This window comes from Anguilla anguilla, chromosome 7, assembly GCF_013347855.1.
Source record: "Anguilla anguilla isolate fAngAng1 chromosome 7, fAngAng1.pri, whole genome shotgun sequence".
NCBI classification, from domain to species: Eukaryota; Metazoa; Chordata; class Actinopteri; order Anguilliformes; family Anguillidae; genus Anguilla; species Anguilla anguilla.
In genome coordinates this window covers 15,213,247-15,233,932 of record NC_049207.1, presented here as the reverse complement: position 1 = coordinate 15,233,932, position 20,686 = coordinate 15,213,247, and the positions used below count along the sequence as shown (strand labels likewise).

The 20,686-nt window shown below is 41.6% G+C and overlaps 1 protein-coding gene across 3 annotated transcripts in view; it reads left to right on the top strand.

Moving 5' to 3' along the window:
* Positions 1-19,496, top strand: part of LOC118232260 (metabotropic glutamate receptor 3-like) — a 39,823-nt gene extending 20,327 nt beyond the window's left edge. For all 3 annotated transcript variants that reach the window (XM_035427093.1, XM_035427092.1, XM_035427094.1), the window contains 5 exons: positions 110-734; positions 4,389-5,256; positions 13,127-14,196; positions 16,392-16,566; positions 17,147-19,496. In XM_035427093.1, coding sequence (XP_035282984.1) covers positions 258-734; positions 4,389-5,256; positions 13,127-14,196; positions 16,392-16,566; positions 17,147-17,223 — 2,667 coding nt within the window. In that variant the 5' untranslated portion in view covers positions 110-257 and the 3' untranslated portion in view covers positions 17,224-19,496. The remainder of the gene's footprint in view (positions 1-109; positions 735-4,388; positions 5,257-13,126; positions 14,197-16,391; positions 16,567-17,146) is intronic.
* Positions 19,497-20,686: the final 1,190 nt, after the last annotated feature.

Sequence of the window (20,686 nt, the reverse complement as noted above, 5' to 3'; positions counted from 1 at the left end):
TACATTTCTGAAAAAATAGTAAATAATTATTTTGACCTTCTCCTTCTGTCCAAGAGAGCTCCCTATTTGAGTTGTCTATAGTGAGGTGTTTTGGCTGATCTGTTTGCAGGACAGCAGCTGAAACCCATGCAGTCTCCTCCTCCATGTTCAGCCAGACAGGACACCTCCTGACGCTTCCATGGACGTCAAACGGGAGCCTCATTGCTTCTGAGCCTTCTCCCCGACTGAATCGCCGGTAGCACCACCCTTTTTCCGAAATGAAAATGAGAAATATGCCAGCGGGGATTGGAGTGCTGCTGCTGTTCACGCTTTCCAGAGGGATCGTCGTGTCAATCGGAGACTCCGGCTTCACCAGGAAGGAGATCAAGATTGAGGGAGACCTGGTGTTGGGCGGCCTCTTCCCTGTCCACGAAAAGGGCCTGGGGATGGACGAGTGCGGACGGATCAACGAGGACCGCGGGATACAGCGGCTGGAGGCCATGTTGTTCGCCATCGACGAGATCAACCGGGACCCCTCGTTGCTGCCCGGCGTTGTGCTGGGGGCACACATCCTGGACACCTGCTCTCGAGACACCTACGCTCTGGAGCAGTCGCTGGAGTTCGTCAGGGCGTCGCTCACCAAAGTGGATGACACCGAGTTCATCTGCCCGGACGGGTCTTACGCCCTGCAGGAAAACACCCCTTTAGCCATAGCGGGCGTCATTGGGGGATCCTTCAGCAGTGTCTCTATCCAGGTAAAGTTTACTTTGGCCATGCCTGTGCAAAGCATGTGTGAATGACTGGCATTGTGTTAAAGTCATGACAACAGGCTAAAAATCATCATATTATTTTTTTGTTATTGAGATTTTACATCGTAAGCCCAACAAATATTGGTTTCACAGCTAGCCTTGGCCTAGTACTGTTAGGATTGCTTGAAATCCCTGTATTTATTTCCAATATATCTCATTTGTTCCTTTGAAAGACAGATTGTTGGCCAGAGCTAATCAGCCTAACTTCCTATGAATCATCAGTAACAATACATATCAAATGGCTTTACTCTTTACTCGGTATCAAGAGTATATACTCCAGCTCACTCATTACATATTACTCAGCCAAATTTATGGCATATGAAACTAGGTACAGTGCAGAGACAACTATTAATTTCACAATAAAATATACAGAATTTCCTTTTGCCTTATGTAATTGTGACCCCAGTCTTGCTGGGCATGGAGAGAAGACCAGCAAGGCATTACTATCATTGCTATCGGTGACATTTCCAAGGAAACTGTGCATGTGATGTCAATTGACCATAAGTGGTTTATCATATTGCCCTGCCAGGTGTAGGGTAGGTTAAAGTTAGCCACTGCATTAAGTCCTCCCAACAATGCACCAGACACCCACAGGCTAGCAAAGAGGGATTATTTCTTCTCTAATATACACAAGCTGTCCTCTAGTATGTAAAATAGTCACTGGCTTGCCCACTATGTGAACTTTGGATTAGGGGCATTTTTCTCTCTAAAGATCTAAGCAAGTCAGTCCCATAAACAAATATGGAATCACTGACAATTGAAAAACCCCGAAATCCTGAATCCCTGGCTGGTAACATTACTTCATTCCACTGTCTGTTCAATTCCTCCTTCATTAGTGTGTAGCTGGTTTTCCAGACTTATTTAAAAATTTGAAACGAACAAGACATATTATGTCTGCCAAAAATGCCAAATCCATAACATAACCAATGAAAAGCTAATACCTACAGGAATTCTTGTCTTGCAGAAAGCCAAAGTCCTTCTTGGTTATTTAAATATAAAATGCAAAAGGCAGCAGTTTTTTTTTTTTTTTGAGCTGCTGGGAATAAATTTGTTTCAGCTAGCTTTCAAATCTCGCAAATAAATTTGCCAAAAGTCAAAGCTGCCAAAGCTGCCAAATCTATCCACCATTACCTGCCTGCTCTGCCCTCAACTGCTCAGCTAAATTACTGCCAGGGATTTTGGGTTGGCCCCATGAAGGTTGGCCCCTCCACCCAGGCCTCCCCATCCTTGCACTATTATGATTACAAAATTTTTGAGGGTCCCTGTCAACCAGGGCCCTTGGAATTTTGTTAACCCCCCTGACACCCCCCACCCCGTATGGCATCGCTGGGGCTCTGTACAACAGTTCGGAAAGGGACAGCAATACAACATGTTGAAACAAAAATGAATAAATACATGCACTGTTGCTCACCAGAATTGAGACAACGTATTTGAAAAAGTTACTAGATTCACATGCTGTGTAACTGGCCCCAGAGTATCTCTGCCATTATTACACTGTGTGCCATGGTTCTCCCATAGCTCTTGTGACAGAGTTGAGGGAATTTGCATAGTTTTGCATAAAATCCTCTCTGCCATTCCACCACACCACACAAAAGACTGCCCTCGCTATCTTTTTTTTTTTAAATCCGTAATCTCTTTACTATTCAAGATGTTGCTTTTGAATCCTGGCAAAGAGCCAAGCGAATTCTGACCTCAGCACACTCTCCCGTTAAATAACCGTTGTTATCCATCATGCGTGTTTCTTGGGTGACAATTAGTCATTGTTCTCGTTATAGCGTAGTTGTTGTTTTCCCTGTTTCAGCCCCGAAGCAGCTGTGTTTATGAGAGCACATTTATTTCAATGCTTGTAGCTTTTTTTCCACTCTGTGCTGTGGAAGGCGACTTTAACTTATACAGCACATATTTCTTGAAAAATGATTAGCTGTTGAACCATGTGGGACAAATGACCTATGCCTCACTGTATTTTACGTGCTGGTAAAACCGCCTTATATCCAATCAGTTCCTAATTAGTAAAATACATTTTGTGCCACCACCCATGTAATGTTTACTTGTCAGCACTGGAGCTGCTCTCAGCATTGTCTACTTCAACCACGATTTTATCAGAGCTAATATTTACATACTTTAAACTCCTCTTCTGGGCTTTTTCTGTGTATGCTTGCTTTCACAATTCACGCTCTCGCTGGAGGAAGGGTGCAGCAGTGATGAAAGGGGCCCTGACCAGTAATCAGCGTACTTTCATGCAGCCGTCCCTCAGCGATGGAACCACAGTGAACCGGGAGAGAGAGAAGAGCGTAGTGAGAAGTCCCATCAGTGCAGCATGGGAGTAATTAAGCCTATCAGCTCCACACAGTGCTAATGAGGGGGAATCAGATGCTCTGCTGGTGAGCGCAGTTTATTTAGCTTTAGCTCGTTTATTGCCCCGACAGAACGGCCACAGTGAGACCCTGACAAGCTGGAATACCGCTGACTTTGTACATCAGCAGAGAAACACTCATTTATCTCCACATGACCCAAAACAATGCTCCATTTCTACCTGTTTATGAAGAAGTGTAGGCATACGTCTGTAACCATATAAGCGTATCACCACAGGATAGTTCAGTGTAGTAGAAAAGACTGCAGGTGCTGCCTGAACGGTCACTATTCTGCTCAGGCTATTCAAGTATTGATCATGGCACCATGTGCCATGACAGTAATGATGCGTCATTAAACATAGTGACCAGTTAATGGAAGCACTGCCTTTACTCACTCATGAAAACCAAACAAGGGCTGTCAGTTGTTCCCTAAAAAGCCTTTTGAATATTTAAAAGGAAAAAAAACAAGCATTCCAATATATTCAAAAGTATATTTACATCTAATTCATAATATAACAAGTTACATAACATGTTTACCAGGCTTGTTATACACAATGGTCTCTTGGTGCTTAGCAGGTAATTCATGTGTGAATGAGGGAGGGAAAACAGACATAGGTGCCTCCAACTTGGTTATTTCTATGAACTCTGTTGGATGCAGTTTGCCAATGTGCCTGCACATTGCTTGTTGCTTTGTGATATCTAAGCTTTGCTAATTCTGTAAACTACTGTGTCCGTCTGTTCAATCTTCCCATGAGCTGCAGGGAATCCGAAACTCTTTCCAATCATTACTTCAGGGTGTTCATGAGAGATCATTTCCCCATTGACGGTTGGTTCAGAGTTTTCTGCCCTAATGGTGAAGGTTTAGTGTTGATTGACTCAAACAAATAGCGACTACAAAGTAAGAAAATTATTATTTTAATCAGATTAAAAGAAAAGGACAAGGAAAGTGCATCAAATGGAAGGGGTTTGAACATGCACAAATTAAAATATCCTGCAGTTCTTTTCACAATTATTTTCCCATTTGAATTAAACTTTTGTTAAAATTTTCATTCCAATTATGTACAATTGTAAATGTTTGTTTTTTGACAATACGACAACTTATAAAAACCTGGTGGAATACAATGGAAGCATGATAGTTTCAGCACTGTTTCTGTGTAAAATGTTATGTCAAATATTAATTGGGGTTAGAACAGTACTCAGTCACTCATTATTGAGTTGATCATTTCATGATTTTGCGCTCTCTCCACAGGTCGCCAACTTACTGCGACTGTTCCAGATCCCTCAGATCAGCTATGCCTCTACCAGTGCCAAGCTGAGCGACAAGACCAGGTACGATTACTTCGCCCGGACCGTCCCGCCCGACTTCTACCAGGCCAAGGCCATGGCCGAGATCCTGCGCTTCTTCAACTGGACGTACGTGTCCACGGTGGCGTCCGAAGGCGACTACGGCGAGACGGGGATCGAGGCCTTCGAACAGGAAGCCCGGCTCCGCAACATCTGCATCTCCACCTCGGAGAAGGTTGGCCGCTCAAACGCCAAGAAGTCGTACGACGCCGTCATCCGCCAGCTGCTGCTGAAGCCCAACGCCAAAGTGGCGGTGCTGTTCATGCGCAGCGACGACGCCCGGGAGCTGCTGGCCGCGGCCGGCCGCCTCAATGCCTCCCTCATCTGGATTGCCAGCGATGGCTGGGGGGCCCAGGAGAGCATCGTCAAGGGCAACGAGAACGTCGCCGACGGGGCCATCACTCTGGAGCTGGCCGCCCACCCCGTGAGGGACTTCAACAGGTACTTCCAGAACCTCAACCCCAGCTCCAACTTGCGCAACCCCTGGTACAAGGACTTCTGGGAGCAGAAGTTTCAGTGCGCCCTGAGTGGGGTGGGCGGGGACAAACCTCAGCACTTGCAGCCGTGCGCAAAGCACCTGGCGGTCAACAGCTCCAATTTCGAGCCTGAGTCTAAGATCATGTTTGTGGTGAACGCTGTGTACGCCATGGCCCACGCTCTACACAAGATGCATCGCACGCTATGCTCCAACACCACGCAGCTGTGCGATGCCATGAAAGTCTTAGACGGGAGGAAGCTGTATCGGGATTACTTACTCGACATCAACTTCAAGGGTAAGTTGTTTGTGATGAAATTTTCCATTCTCAAATGCAGGTGAATCCATGCTGTAACGGTGGAATGCATGCAGTACTCACGACAGCCTAATCAACGGCCAGACAGCGGCTAACAAAGCTGCAGCATTTTCTACTTCATGAGATGAATGATTACATTCAGTTGCAGGCGTCCTGTTTGCTAAAAGTCTGGAATATGAAAGGCTTTAAGTTGTCACAGTTAAATGTGCCATGAATATGTCTGATAATTGTAAACATATGAGAAGTAAAGCTCTTAGCTGGTGCAGTCCTGGCGTTGGGGAAAAGCTGGGGTAATGCTGCAGTTCTGCGGAGAGGGAGAGAGAACAGGGGGAGCGGTGCAGGGTGGGATGGCATGCGTCAGCAGATGATTCTCTTTGAAATCCACCATCTTCATATTTCAAGCAGCGAATCAAAGGCTGTGGGGCGCTGTCTGGAATGATAGCGAGGGAGGCAGCATCCCCGTTCGCACAAACCGCATCTGTTTTCATCCAGAGGAAGCAGTGGGGGCTGGGGGATGCAGTGAGTGGTCCCTCTGAGGTCTCTTTCCCTCTCCGTAATTGGGACTGCTGTCTCCCACATCAGTCTCCTATAGCTACCCATTCTGTCCGCAGCTGGATCTCAATCCCGCTTTTCATCCTCAGATGTAATTTGAAGTTAGCAAACCAGCCTTATAAATCAATGCTCAAAAGCCCCATTGTCAATGACGATAATTAAATTTCCGTTATGTCGTATGTTCTTTGAAGACGACAACTTTTTTTTTCTAGAACTGTTGCCTCTGATAGGTCATGAACATGATTGTGGTGATGATGACGATAGCGATGGCATCCAAGGTGAATGTTAAATAGCGGGACAGCCTGTTCTGTTGAGAATGACCTGGTGACTTGCATCTCTGCTGCTGTTGATGCTGTTCTGTGAAACTGAAGATTGATGTAGTAAAAGCCCTGGGGTCTTTGGCTGGCTTTTATCTTCAAATGAAAAGATCACTGTGGAGTTCTCCTCCTGCAGGAATTACCTTTCACGCAATCTTAAATATTTTAACATCTGCAGTTTGTCTGAAAAAACAATGGGTTGGGAGAGAGAGGGAGCCATATTCCTCATGCTTCATTGCCATCCATTTAACTTTCTTTATCCCTGAAGTTCATATGTTCTACTTTCCTTATTAGGAAATAGGAATATTGTGTCTTGCTTGTTGGGAAGGTGCTTTTTAAATCAGAAGACTGCATGTTCAGATCCTGATTGAGGCATTGCTGGTGTGTCCTTAAAGCATGGTGCTTATCTCCATTGCATTACAAGTGTGTGCAGTTCTAGTATTCTGCTGCCTCTCAAATGTACACTGTGTAATTAGCCCCCAGATAAGTGCATATGCTAAGCCAATAAATTATGTAGATGAAACCAATGTTAAAATAGTGTTTTACATATAAGGCAGGCATTGCAGTAATCATGATGTTATTGACACTCATAGGCGAACAGTTGCAAATGAAAACAGAGGCTGACACCATGCCCTCCATAAGCTAGCCAACCCTACTAAAAAAAGGACAGTTACAGAGAAGTGATATATGTACTAGGTCCACTGCCAGATCAAACTAAGAAGTCAATACATGTTTGGCTACCTCAGAGCAGAGACGGAGAGTGAGGAGTAGAGCAATGTATGCACACGCCTACACATTTTTTCCTCAAAGCTTCTGTTTACTGAAAAATCCAAAGCAGATGACAGAATCTTCTGGCAAGGCTATAAGCCTTGGGGGAAATGGCTTCCGCAATAAACAAGATATACTGTATGTATCACCACTGTTTAATACAAGGCAATACATATTGTTATCCAATCATTCCTGTTTTCAATGCTAAGATTCTCCATGTCATGGGTTATTTCTCAAAATAATGAAGACGCAGTGTAGCCATATAAGAGGGTACAGGCAGGCTGCTATTGCCATTAGAGTTTACAAATCATTGAAGTAACCCTATGGAAGGCCTGAGCCACACCTAACTGCTGAGAAAAAGGTACAAAAGAAAAATTTCCAATCTTGTTTTAAACTTGATCTACTTAAGCATTTGCTTGAGGAGAATTGGCTTGAAATCCTTTTTTCCCAGAATTCTCAGACACCCCTAACCCACACACTCTCTGTCATCTCTCACCCACCCACCTCCTCCTCCCCATCTGCAGAAAACAGATCAGAGCTATCGCAGACCTCAGCTTAAATAAATGTGATTTACCCTCCCCTTTCCTCGTGTTTTTATTGTTTGTATGTATAATATTTCTTGGACTGCCATTTTTTTGCTAGCATTTGAGGGCTGCAGAAAAATGGCCTGTTGGCCAGGGGTGGGTGGGGAAAGAGGGAGGGGGGGTATTGAGCTGAGAGTTTAATACTAAGCTACAGCAACAAAACTTTTCGGTCTCCCACGTTTGAAAATATGTCTTGCTGCTCAAAGAAACCAGAAAAATTGTGTCTCTTTGCTCCCCTCCAAAACCGTTCTGCAGTGGGTTTTTTTTTTCATCCTAGTTTAAAGACCATACTGTATTTTTATTTTATTATTGTTATTTTCTGCAAGTGTGGAATAGAGTTGAATATACTTAGTAATACAGAAACATACAAGCTGTATAATAGTTATGGACAGCTTGAACGTCACTAGCTTATTCAATTACAGTGCCCTTCAGAACTACTCGCACCCGAGATAATGGTGAGCAAAGATGCGAGCATCCAAAGAGATCATTTTTGGTTCATCTAAAAGCTCATTAAAGCTGAAGTTCAACTTGTGTGCTGTGAATAATAACACGCCAGATTTATGAGATAAATTATGAGATTATTTGACACGGACAGGTTAATGATGATACCTGCAGTCTCGAGCGCCAGCTGTGAGACAGCAGTAAGGCAGGTGGAGAGGAGTTCTGAATGTGACTGTTAGCAACAGCGGCTCACTCTCCCTTGAGGCTTTTGTTTATTTGGGAGAATCATGATCCCTTTTTTTCTGATTTCTTGATTTATTTTTGTCAGCTGTAATATGTAAATGTCCCATGATGAACCCCCACTTCGGCGACAACTATATTCATTTAATTGATTTATTTGTGTACAGACCCCTCAAGCCACAGACCAACACAGACCAAACACAGCAAGAAATTGTTCTATGGATGAATTATACACTTTACATCTTAAACCGGATAGACATTTCTTCTGAGTATATGCTCAGCCTGAGCCTTAAATGGAATACATTTGTGCTACTATTATGAATACAGCACTTGGGGAGAGGAGTCATGCAATAAAGCCAATGGGGCCTGGTTGAGTGATGTATATACTGTAAGCTAAGCTAAAAGGCTTTTGTTCTGCACTGATTTGAAAGGGTGACAGGAAAACATCAGGGTGAGGCGGCAGCACAGAAGGTGACGGACGAGAGCCAACGAGAGCCAATGCCGGGAAGACATAAAATAGGAGTCCGACCCTGGCGTCAAAGCTTAGTGTCACCCCCTGTAAGACCGCTACATCAATGACACAAAGCAGAGCAGGGTGACTCGCAAGGCATACAAACTCCCACACACATCTAATCTTAAGGGCAAGTGCAGCACTGAAAAACAGGTTATGGTTGTGTGCCTAGTGTGTGCATCCCAAGAGAAAGTACCGAGCATGGCTTTGAAGCTTGTGTAAAGACAAGCATTTACACCTCACTTTCAGTGAATGTGTAGATTTAGCATATATCAGGATGCATGATCATAGAGGAAATGTGGATAAATATGCATGAGAGACATATTTGTATGTTTGCTCCCATCGCATTCAAACTTTGGTATCATCTGGCATCATCATTCTTTTAGTGTCACCCTTTTTAAAATTTCTTTTTTTTTTGTTGTTATTTTTCTTTTGTTGATGTGTTTGCTTTGATTGTTCCATAAGGAAAGTGTTTTGTACAAGACCCTTTGGCCTTTTTTTTATTACTTTCCCTACACATTTATTCTTTAATGCTTGTTGCTTTTATATGATAATGTTTTTTGCTTGTGCAAAAATGAAAAGAATTTTAAAAATCTCACTCTGTATGCAGACAGTGATCTAAATGTAAAGCTGACAGTGTTTCAGACCAGCCCTTTAAAAAATAATGACAGTAGACTTCCCTTTCACCTCATGTGACCTCTGCTCTCTGAATGTAAGAGTGATGCCACTTCAGGCTCTTGTCTGCAGCTGGTCCTTTGTCATAAATACTGTATATTTCCTATAGATATATACAGTGAACATTCATATCAGTGAAACTGAAATATACTAGAATTTGACCTGCATGGCCTAGCTTATTCCACCTAAGAATTCTAAATTATCTTATTGAATAAATATGTTTAGTCAGCAAAACTAGACAGACATCACAAACATTTAATGTTTGCTTTACAGTACAAATACCATATAATGTCATTAAAATTACATTTACATGTTACATTGCCAAACAAGTCTGTACATGCACATACCATTAGTAAGCAGGTAGGTATAGTTATTTTTCGAGTTATCACATTTTGAACCCCACACTTACACACACATTCCAACCTTACTGATTCATGGCAGATTTTTGATTGCTTTCATGTTTTCTTGCACATCATTATATGTGTGTAATGAGGGATGCTTAAAATGAGTTTTTATTGGACATCTTGACCTTTCTCCCTTCTAACAGCCTCCCTGGTACCTTGTAAAATATATATTTTCTGTTACATAGGCACACAGCACATTTTAGCCAATTTCATAAAATAGCATGAATGAGAAAATAAGTGCTCTAGATATATAGATATGAGTTATTTTGAGTTATGTTATCCAATGCAATCTGCATAATTCTCTGAAGGTAATTACAATGCACCTGTTCTCAACAAACATCAAACAGTGTTTTCACAGCATCTGAAGTTATTCAGCCATGCAGCTGTTGCAAAGTCATTCAGTTCAGACTTTTGGAGACCTCCATAGTTGTTTGACTTTTATTCTTTTTTATTACTTTTATTTTATTAAGAAGACCACACTCAGGATACTTTGTGTATTACTAGCAATACATTAACCATATTTAGTAAACTTAAGTAGGATGTATCTTTGATCTGCTAAAAAATAAAATGCAATCTTCCATTTTTGCGATGTCATTTGCCACCTACGCTTGAGGAAAACAGTTGCAGTAGAAAACTACAATTAGCAAGTAGGATTCTCCAGAAACAAAAAACTTCAAATTTGTGTGCATGAGTATTTGCATATTTGTGTATTTGTGTTTTCTAAAGCTTTTTAAAAAGATTAACTGAAGCCCATTAAAACCACAGTAAGAAATCTTTAACAAATTATGTACAATTTCACAGCTGTATACCTACAGACCGAGTTTATTGAAGTAGGTGCAGTAACCAGGCAACAGAATTATGAATTAAATCCCTTAACACTCAAGCAGGTAAAGCTTTTTGTGTAGTTTCATTGTTATATGTGGTACAATATGCCACAGAAATATAAAGGAAGTTAACAACATACTCTCATGTCTATGCAACAGGCACAGCAACACAGTCACACAATACAGGATCAGACCATCAGCCATCAAAATAATTCTCCGTCCCTGAAGTTAAAGAATAATGTTGTGTAAGCTACTGAGAAAGTACAAAATATATTATTCTATGTTAAAGACAAACTGCACATGTGTAGAACCCATTAGCTGGCTTACCCTAGAATGAATCATATTTCATGAATTGTCAATTGTGTTCCAAAGCTGGTAGACCCTCAAGTGCCTATTTCAACAACCGGAATGCACTTCATCCATGAATTGGAGCACCAGTCTTTTAATCTTCCTACCTTACCGGGTATTATTAATCATTAATTGTTACAAAAATCGTGTGTATGAAAAATTTTGTGTGGCTAAGGAAATGTTTGCCTTTAAAACAGATGTTATACTTCTGACTTGGAATGTTTGTGATAAAAATATAGTTCTGATATTTTTGTAAATAAAATCCATTCTTGGTTCCTGCGTGACTCTTATCACCTCATTAGAGGAAGATGGGATGGAAACTCTCCATACATTTACAGTTATTGTTGGCAATGTTGCGTTTGTTACTTCAGAGCGACAATTTCATATTGAATCATTATAATTGCTATAATTACACTTAGACATAATTGCCATAATTACAGGATAAACTGCTGATAAATGAATGCAAAGTGTTTCAGGAGCACAGCAGCATGGTGATGGGTGGCCTGTTGAATTTTAATTTGGGAAAGACGCTGTTTTGATCATCGGCAGAGTTAAAGTAATAAAAAAAAACTGTTTTACATTGAAATTCAAGAAGCTTTTCTGTTTCTGCGATGTTAGAAGGCAATACTGCCATCTAAGGGTTTCCACATCCTATCTAAATCAAACTGGTATTTGTGACAGGGATAATGATCTCTCAAATGATGTAAGTAATCAATTTGAAAATGTTATTGCTGGTCATTCTGCTACTGTGCATAATTATTTAGATCCATGTTGTTATGATATTTCTGATATTTCATTTGAATTCTTTAAATGTTGTTTTTTTTTTTTTTTTTTTTAAGTTTACTCACATTCAATTAGTAGCAACAAATTAAATGTAAAGCCACACATTGTTTAATAGGCATGCAATAGATAGATAATACATGTCACACAAAGTGATATTGTCACTCTACCTCCTTGACTTCTTGAACATCAGCAAAGTTCAAACTCACCTGAGTCGTTTGTCTAATAAAATAAATTAAGGATTAATTTAATGAAAGTGCCTTTTGGCAGAACTGTGTGAATGACAGCACCGTAACTGAGCCAAGGTGAGGCTACAGATATGCTGTATATGTCCCTTCTAGGACTGAGCATGTTAGAGGTTCGTAATAGAGTTATGGCCATTAAAATAATATATATTTACAGTGAAATCCTTAATATTATTTGAATGAAAAAACAGTAGGCATCTCAACGAACAGCCAGATCTATCGAGCAGATTATGAGAAAGCAGTCAGTGTGGTGAGAAGGGGACTGTCTCTGTGATTTATGGAGTTCATAAACTCAAAATTGCACTTTAACTGACAAGCTGTTTTCCAGTGTGGTTTATCATGTGTTCACAGCAGTCCAGATTGTGACACATCAGCCAGCTATATTACAAGGCAGTTCAAATCCTGTGAGGCACTATTAAGAATGAATGCACCAAGTCAAAAAGAAAATTAGCTTTTTAAGTTTTTTTCCATACTTCTGGGCGACATTTTATTTGGAAAGGTAGCCCCTCAGATTCAGTAAGTAACCAGTTCCAAACAAAAGCACCCACAGATTTAACATGCTGGATAACATGGCTGCAAACAGTTGCATTTCCAACACTATTGTCTGCATCCCATTTTGTTCCATTATTGCTGTTGTAGCTCCATTACAGTATACTATTATCTTTAACCTGAGGGAAAGGTCATATAGGCTAGTTTCCTCGCCATCTGGCTGACAAGTGTCCATGGGCAGTTTTTGAAATTGAATCATGAATATTTGGTTTCTTTTGTGGGGTGGCTTGAAAGTCTGTCTTTGAAAAGCACTTTTGGTTGTTTGGTAAGATGCCCCAAGTCACAGCAGCTGATAGACACATAATTCAGACAAATAGCACAATACCCATCAAAGGTGATGAAAAGAATGGTCACACTTAGCAATTATGACTCTCGCTGATGAAATAGGCTGGTTATGTACACCTTTTAAAAATCCAATTGTATCTTACTCTGCAGAAAGCTATTACCTATTTTTTTGATAATATGCTATTTCTCTGATTTAAATTGCTTTTCTCGTGCAAGTCTGGTGCTTGAGTTCTTTGGTTTTTTGAATGTATGTGTCGACAAAATCTTTATTCAGTGTAAATGCATAAAACCTCAGAATTCCATCTTTCAAAAGTATTCTTTTTTTTCAGCGCCTTTCTCTCCGCCTGGGATTGACAGCTTTGTGAAGTTTGATGCCAACGGCGATGGGATGGGCCGCTACAACATCTACAACTACCAGAAGACGACGGAGAAATACGGCTACATCCAGGTGGGAGAGTGGGCGGAGACCCTGACCCTGAACGGCGAGCTGATTCGCTGGTCCCAGGGCGGGGTCGCCACGCCCACCTCCCAGTGCAGCGACCCGTGCGCCCGCAACGAGATGAAGAAGATGCAGGCGGGCGAGTACTGCTGCTGGATCTGCACGTCCTGCGACGTCCACGAGTACCTGGCCGACGAGTTCACCTGCGCCCCCTGTAGCCCGGGCCAGTGGCCCAGCGACGACCTGTCAGGCTGCTACGACCTGCCCGAGGACTACATCATGTGGGAGGACGCCTGGGCCATCGGCCCCATGGCCATCGCCTGTGCCGGCTTCGTCTGCACCACCCTGGTGGCCGCCGTCTTCATCCGAAACAACGACACGCCGCTGGTCAAGGCCTCGGGCCGCGAGCTCTGCTACATCCTCCTTCTGGGCGTCTTCATGTCCTACGGCATGACCTTCTTCTTCATCGCCAAGCCCTCGCCGGCCATCTGCACCCTGCGCCGCCTCGGCCTGGGCACGTCCTTCGCCGTCTGCTACGCGGCCCTGCTCACCAAGACCAACCGCATCGCCCGCATCTTCGGCGGGGTGAAGGACGGCGCCCAGCGGCCCCGCTTCATCAGCCCCAGCTCGCAGGTCTTCATCTGCCTGAGCCTCATCTCGGTGCAGCTGGTGCTGGTGTCCGTCTGGCTCCTGCTGGAGGTGCCCGGCACGCGCCGCTTCACGCTGCCAGAGCGGCGGGAGACCGTCATCCTCAAGTGTAACGTCCGCGACTCCAGCATGCTCCTGTCGCTCTCCTACGACGTGGTCCTGGTCATCCTGTGTACCGTGTACGCCTTCAAGACCAGGAAGTGCCCCGAGAACTTTAACGAGGCCAAGTTCATCGGCTTCACCATGTACACCACCTGCATCATCTGGCTGGCGTTCCTGCCCATCTTCTACGTCACCTCCAGCGATTACCGAGTCAGTACAATGATATGTTTGATATGCAACCAATGATATGTTTAGGGGAGGGCTACTCAACCTTGGTTCTGGAGGGATGCGGTCTGTAGGCTTTGTTGTAGATGAGCACTTAACAACTGTAACCTAAAACACAACAAATAATCGTCTTGATTGAAGCATTACCTTCCCTAGTTCAACAGTGAAAGTGGGTTTAATTGATTTGGAAAACCTGCTGGATTTTTCCCTCCAGGTCCAGTGTTATCTTGCATTGAATAGAATGTCTTTATTTCATTACCACAACTTCATTGTTTAAAAGCTCAAGTAATTGGTGTGTAAAGGTGTGAAAATATCTCAGGGGTTTGAAAAAGACAAGGACAGGGAAGGGCCTTTAAATTGAGACAAATGTGTTAGGGTAGTTCAGCTTCATAAACTCTAGAATGGGTGAACCAAAAAATAATAATTTTCTCTTTATAGCAAAAGAGATGGAACAGTTAGAATCAATGATCCATAGACTAATTTTGTGTTTTGCCAGCCAGCAAAAGTGGCAAAAAAAAACATTGCATTGAAAGTATGTATCACTGCAAAAAAGGTAAGTAAATGAATAAGAAAACAGAAAGAAGAAAATATAAAACTACTTATGAATATATTCAGCCCATCAACAGAAATAATGTACCATTTCTTAAGTATTGAAATACATTGCATACTTAAAGCAGGAGGCAAAATTATTTTTTATAATTTCACTCAAATACTTGAAGGAACTTTAATCATGAATTTTGGAGAAAACAGCTTTATAGTATCAAAATGAACATTCCAAGCTTTTGCATTAATACTTTTTCCATGAAAAAAAAATCAATGCTCTTTTAATATGGCAGAATCTACCCTCAAATGTGTGACATGATTAGGCTATATAGGCTGAGATGATTATGTAGAGTAATATTTTACCTGATCAAAACCACACCTGACTTACGTTGGGCTTTTTGGTTCTCTCCTCATTTCAAAATTGGATGTGCTCCATTTAATTTTTTCTTCCTGTTACATTAATGAAATACACAGAAATCATGTAAAGGTGCAATATCAGACAAGTAACCAACTATTATAGACCACATAACATTTTCTAAAACAAACAATAACAAAAATTAATAATATGAAATAGGCTGATTACTCTGCTTGGTAGATGTGTAAAGGTAACTATTATGGCCCATCTGCATGCACTTAGTCTGCTACCATTACATTATTAGTGATCTAACACAATTGAGACAGATGCCTGTCATAATTCCTGTTATGAATAAGTGGTTCGAAAAGGTAATCTTGCTAATACAATAGTTTATGAACTGGTTACAGTTTTGGTATTTCAAAAACTCTATATTAACATCTGTACTGATAAACGTGGACAAACTGTTGACAGCAATGCTAAATGTTTAACATCGCTTAAACAAAATTGAATTGTAAAATAGAGATAATTTGCATCTGTAAAGGACCCAGTCAATGAAGTAAAAACTAATTTAAGTCTTAGAAAAAGATGGACTGAGGGGATGATTAGGGGAATGCTGAGGTAAATTGAACTTCTGATCTGTCTTAAACCCATTTTCTCTTGGTTAAATGGCATGCAAAGAATGTTTCATTATACACTATGCATAAGATGAATTTAATACTGGCTTGACCTTTGAATACTGGAAAGACGATTATTTTAGAAGAACTGAGAACACAAGAGCAGTCTGTCCGGGGGCTAAAAGTTGTGTAAACAGCAGGTACAACCTGCCAGTTAAGAAAGGTGTCTCAGTCGCATGGATATCTACTCTCAGCCTCTGGTGAAATGCTGGTGTATACAGATATCCCTCACATTGTACAAATAGTTCTGAAGGAATTCAACGGTAGTTTTCTTCAAAATATAATAACGATTTAACCTTTGATTAACATAATTTCAATTAACATGCCTATCTCTGTTGAGCTTGGAACTATTTTTACATTTTCAGAATGTATTTGAGTGCAAAGACCTTACTAGTCAAATTAATTTTTCTCAGTACATTCAACAAACCGTTTCTCAGAGTTATATTTTCTTGTAGATTGATTATAGTTGTTCTCACCAATTTAACTGTTCGAATGCAGGACTGGAACTCTGTTTGTGGAAATCAGTGCAGCACAGAACAGCTGAGTGTGTCTTTTTCCACTTTCCCTTGGGTTCAGGACACATACCCCGTGCTTTCTCCCCTCCGCAGGTGCAGACCACAACCATGTGCATATCGGTCAGCCTGAGCGGCTTCGTGGTCCTGGGGTGCATGTTCGCCCCGAAGGTCCACATCATCCTGTTCCAGCCGCAGAAGAACGTCACCAGCCACCGGCACAACCTGAACCGCTTCAGCGTCGGTGGCGCGGCGGCACCGTACTCTCACGGTGAGAGGCATGCTCCATTACATACATGCTCATGTAGCAGCATCCACGTCCAAGGTGCCTTATGAATGTATTTCAAGAGAGATGAGCCTATGCATTCTCCATTCCTTCCGTAGAGCCAACAAGTTCGGATAAAGGCTTGTAGATTAATTAAAATATAGTGAGTCCTGTGGCACATTGAATGCGCAGAGGATAGCAAAGGGAGAAGGAGAAGCAGTTGACTGCACGTTTCGGTGGATGAGTCTGCCACCTTGAAGAATGACCTTCTGAAATGATTAAGCATGTTATAGCAGTGGGAACAATTAAGAGTGGGCATTCCAAGTTGGGAAACAGTAAAGAAAAGTTTGAGTCAAATGTCCTGAAACACTGAGAAATGGACCAGGTGAAACATTTGATATTTGAAAAAAATTAAAATGTACAGCCAGGTACCCTAAGGAGTAAGAGTAGATGAAAACACGTTCGCCTCCTGAGAAAATGTCAAAGAGCTGTCGGTTCTTAGACAGGAGATGATGTCTTTTTTTGTAGGTAAGGAAAATGAGGCGCTCTTTAGGAGTTCTGTCCTGATTTACCCTCTCCTTCACAGGTTCTGTGAGTGCTCATTACGTGCCCACTGTCTGTAACGGGAGGGAGATCGTCGACTCCACCACGTCCTCCCTGTGACCTCCATACAACCCCTCTAACTCTTCCTCTTAGACTGTTAGCAAATTTGCACATATTGTGCACCTCCTGTGAGCTAGTACCATTAATGTAGAAAGCGTGTATTACATTATTTTTAAGGGCTGTACATAAAAAACTGACATTGTTCTAGAAAAAAAAAGTAAACTTTATAGGATGTTTTTGGGGGAGTTTGATTTTTGATAGCTTTACTATGCTTTGTAAATAACCATAAACTCCATTGTTATACTGTACATTATTGATTGGATGCAGCAGTAACCCACTGACATGCTGCATTGGGAATTTTGGACAAACTATTTGTCACTTTATTTTGTAGGCCTCATTGTGATAACAGATTATGTGTTTCTATGTTGTATATAATATGTACATTACTTTTAAACGATGGTTTTAACAGCACAAGTTGACAGTGTTCCTCAAATTGACAAACGTATTTTAAAAATGCAATTTTGCTCCTCTAACTATTAATTGGTGTTTGTAAAGTCTGTAGGATGTCAAGATGCCTGTGCTGTCTGACATTATCATCTTGAGTCACAGAGTGTAATGACAATTAAACAGTGGCAGACCTTGCTAATAATATGTAACCTGTAGTAAAATGTAATGATGTTTATTGATGATGGCTTTTGTGCCTTAACTTGTCTTGTAGTTTTATAATGAGACTGTGTGCAGATAGGAAGCAGATGCATCGTATTGCCTCGTGCCAACTGCTTACATTTACAGAAGGGTATGCTGTTTAGCATACAATTTTTAAGGCATTGCTGTTTTAGAGACACAGGTATGTTAAGTCAATTTGAGTCTTGCCAACTGCTGTTAAAATAACAGGTATCTGGGTTTAGAGGCAATGTGAATGTCTTTGTGATGTTACTTTATTTATATATGAAGACCCAACAAGTCATACTCTGAACTATTTTTAAAAAATGAATTCAGGCAAACACGACATCAGACAGCAGTTACAAACATCTGTAGCGAACAAGAAGATGACATATGGAGTACTCCCAAAGCCATTCATATTTAATAAATTATCATAACAGTAAAGAAGATATTGTTTAGACTTGACTTGTACAACTCAGCATGACGTGCACCACAAAACAGAATATTAAAATGTTGTACATCAGAGCTTGCATAATATGAGAATATGAGACTTGTCTTCCAATGTATTTGAGTAATTAAAATGGGGCACCTTTATATGGCCTGGTTCCACCAATCAGAATTTGCCACGCCTTCTCCAAGACAAGGACATTCTGGATGAAAAAAAATGTTTAAAAAAAGGAAGCAAACTCAACATGGAGGCTGAAATGTCTGTACTGAAGTACCACCTCTGCTCTTCCCTGTTTTGTTGTGTTCTATTATGGCAAAAAATAATTTCATTTGCATTTAAAAGGTGAAATGTGCAAATGATTCAATATGGTCAATAGCTAACTTTACATTTGACCTCTTATCAACTGTTTTCTAAAATGTAATGTCCAGCCCATTGAACTTAGCCAAGGATCTCAATGGTGATATAGCATCTGAACACACCCAGATGCATATGGAAGTCTGTTGCTATGGAAGAAATGGAAGAAAACTGAAAATGAAATGCCTGAGATGGCTGAATTATACCCCAGCTCATGTGGTTAAGCAAAACTAAACCACAAAAGAAATGTGCATGTTGGGATTGCCACATGAAGTCGTGCTGTGGATTCGGTGAAGTAGCCTCATGCCCCAAGTCAAACAGTTTCTGCAGAAACATTTTTTGTCATGCAGTATATCACTCCCCAGTCCTTCTCTTGAGAGATACACAACATGGCACTATGGCCCATGTGGATGCCCGCAGCATCTTTCACTTCCCCAAAATCCTTTGGGAGAGGTCCTGGAACTCAGCTGGTAAACTCAGACAGCTTGGCAACATCTCTCTTCTTGCCTCCACTGAGGACATTGCAGAAGAGGACTGAGGATATGGCTGGCTAGCTTGGGGTCAAGTGCGGGGCCAAGCCAAAAGTGGGGGGATCATGTCTTGAAAATATGTATACACCCAAGTGGTCTCCCCAATGGTGCAATGAGTGAGATGGAATAGACACTGTGCCAGGCCTTGGTTTAATAATAAAAACTTTCATCCCAGCTGGCAAGTCCAATTTCCCAATTGTTCCCATGCAGAAAAACTGTGTTGTCTTGGGCCAACCTGAACTCAGGCAGTATCTGGCTAAGCATAAAGCAATAGTACAGTGCCAATGAAGTGCAATAACGAGGACATGAGCACATGCTAATAAACACTAATCAATCACTGTTTGAGTCTCTTTAATTTCTTGCCTTGCTGGTTTCATGACTGCATTGCGGAGACAAAGTTAAAATAGTCCTGAATGAGTGTTTAAAGCTTTAATCCTTCAGAAAAAATCCACCAGTCTACCCTTGAAAGATTCTCCCGGAAGAGAAGAGGATTCTCCAGGAAGAGGAACATCAGGATCAGGGCTGAGGAACTGCCTTCTCCAGTGAGTGGGGTTTGCTTGACTTAAGGGATAGTCGGGGAGCTGTGCAATCTGCATGACTATGCTCAGGTCTAACCCACATAACTGCCATGGCGTGGCCGATTATTCCAAGTCGTGCTTACGCGTTTGGATGTGACCTAAAAACAAAGTACCAGAATCCTGAGAAGCGAGGAAAAAAAAAGAAAGAAAAAGAACATTCATTGCTGAAGTTGGCTAAAAAGCTCCGTCATGCTTTTACACACACTTCTGACTTTAAAAGAGCAGAGGACACAATTAGTTGCGGTGTTTCAGGCCCAAAGGAAATCACAAGTTAATTTGTGATGATTTAAGCAGTGACTGTTTATCAATGACATTTTACATCCCTCAGCGTGTCCCTTCTACTGCCATCCAGTCTGCATTTCACGGGATTACAGACAGGCAAGAGACAAAATAGAGTTTCTGAGGGATTTTTTTTTAAGTCTCTCCCACAAGAATGCTGTGAAAGTCTATAATGTGATAAAGCAAAGCTTTAGAAAAATGTTCCTTTTATCAGTTGTTTATGTGCATAGACGACAGGTACAGGGAAGGGCTCTATTGAGAGGTTTTTCTCCCTCTAGGGCAGAATTTTTCGGCCATGCACATCTCGGTGACTTTGCTCCAAGTGGAATCATAATGGGTCTAAAGCCCCTTGCGTTAATCACAGCAGCCCGACCTCTGCTCACCCTTCAAAGTGAAGTCCTTTCAGCAAACTGAGAAAACAGGGTGTTGGGGTTGGGGCTGGAGCATATCTAATTTAGTATTCAGAAATGATCACAAATGGTGAACAGGGTGATTACAAAATAGCAGGACATCAGTTCCATTTATACCATTGAGTTCTGTAGCAAATGCACGTTGCCTTTGCAGTATAACACTGTCTGCATAATTTAGGATGTTTCACTGCATGATTACAAACAATAAAATTTCCAAGATTTGTGATTTGCTCAGGACAGGCTTGCTCTCCCTTAAATATG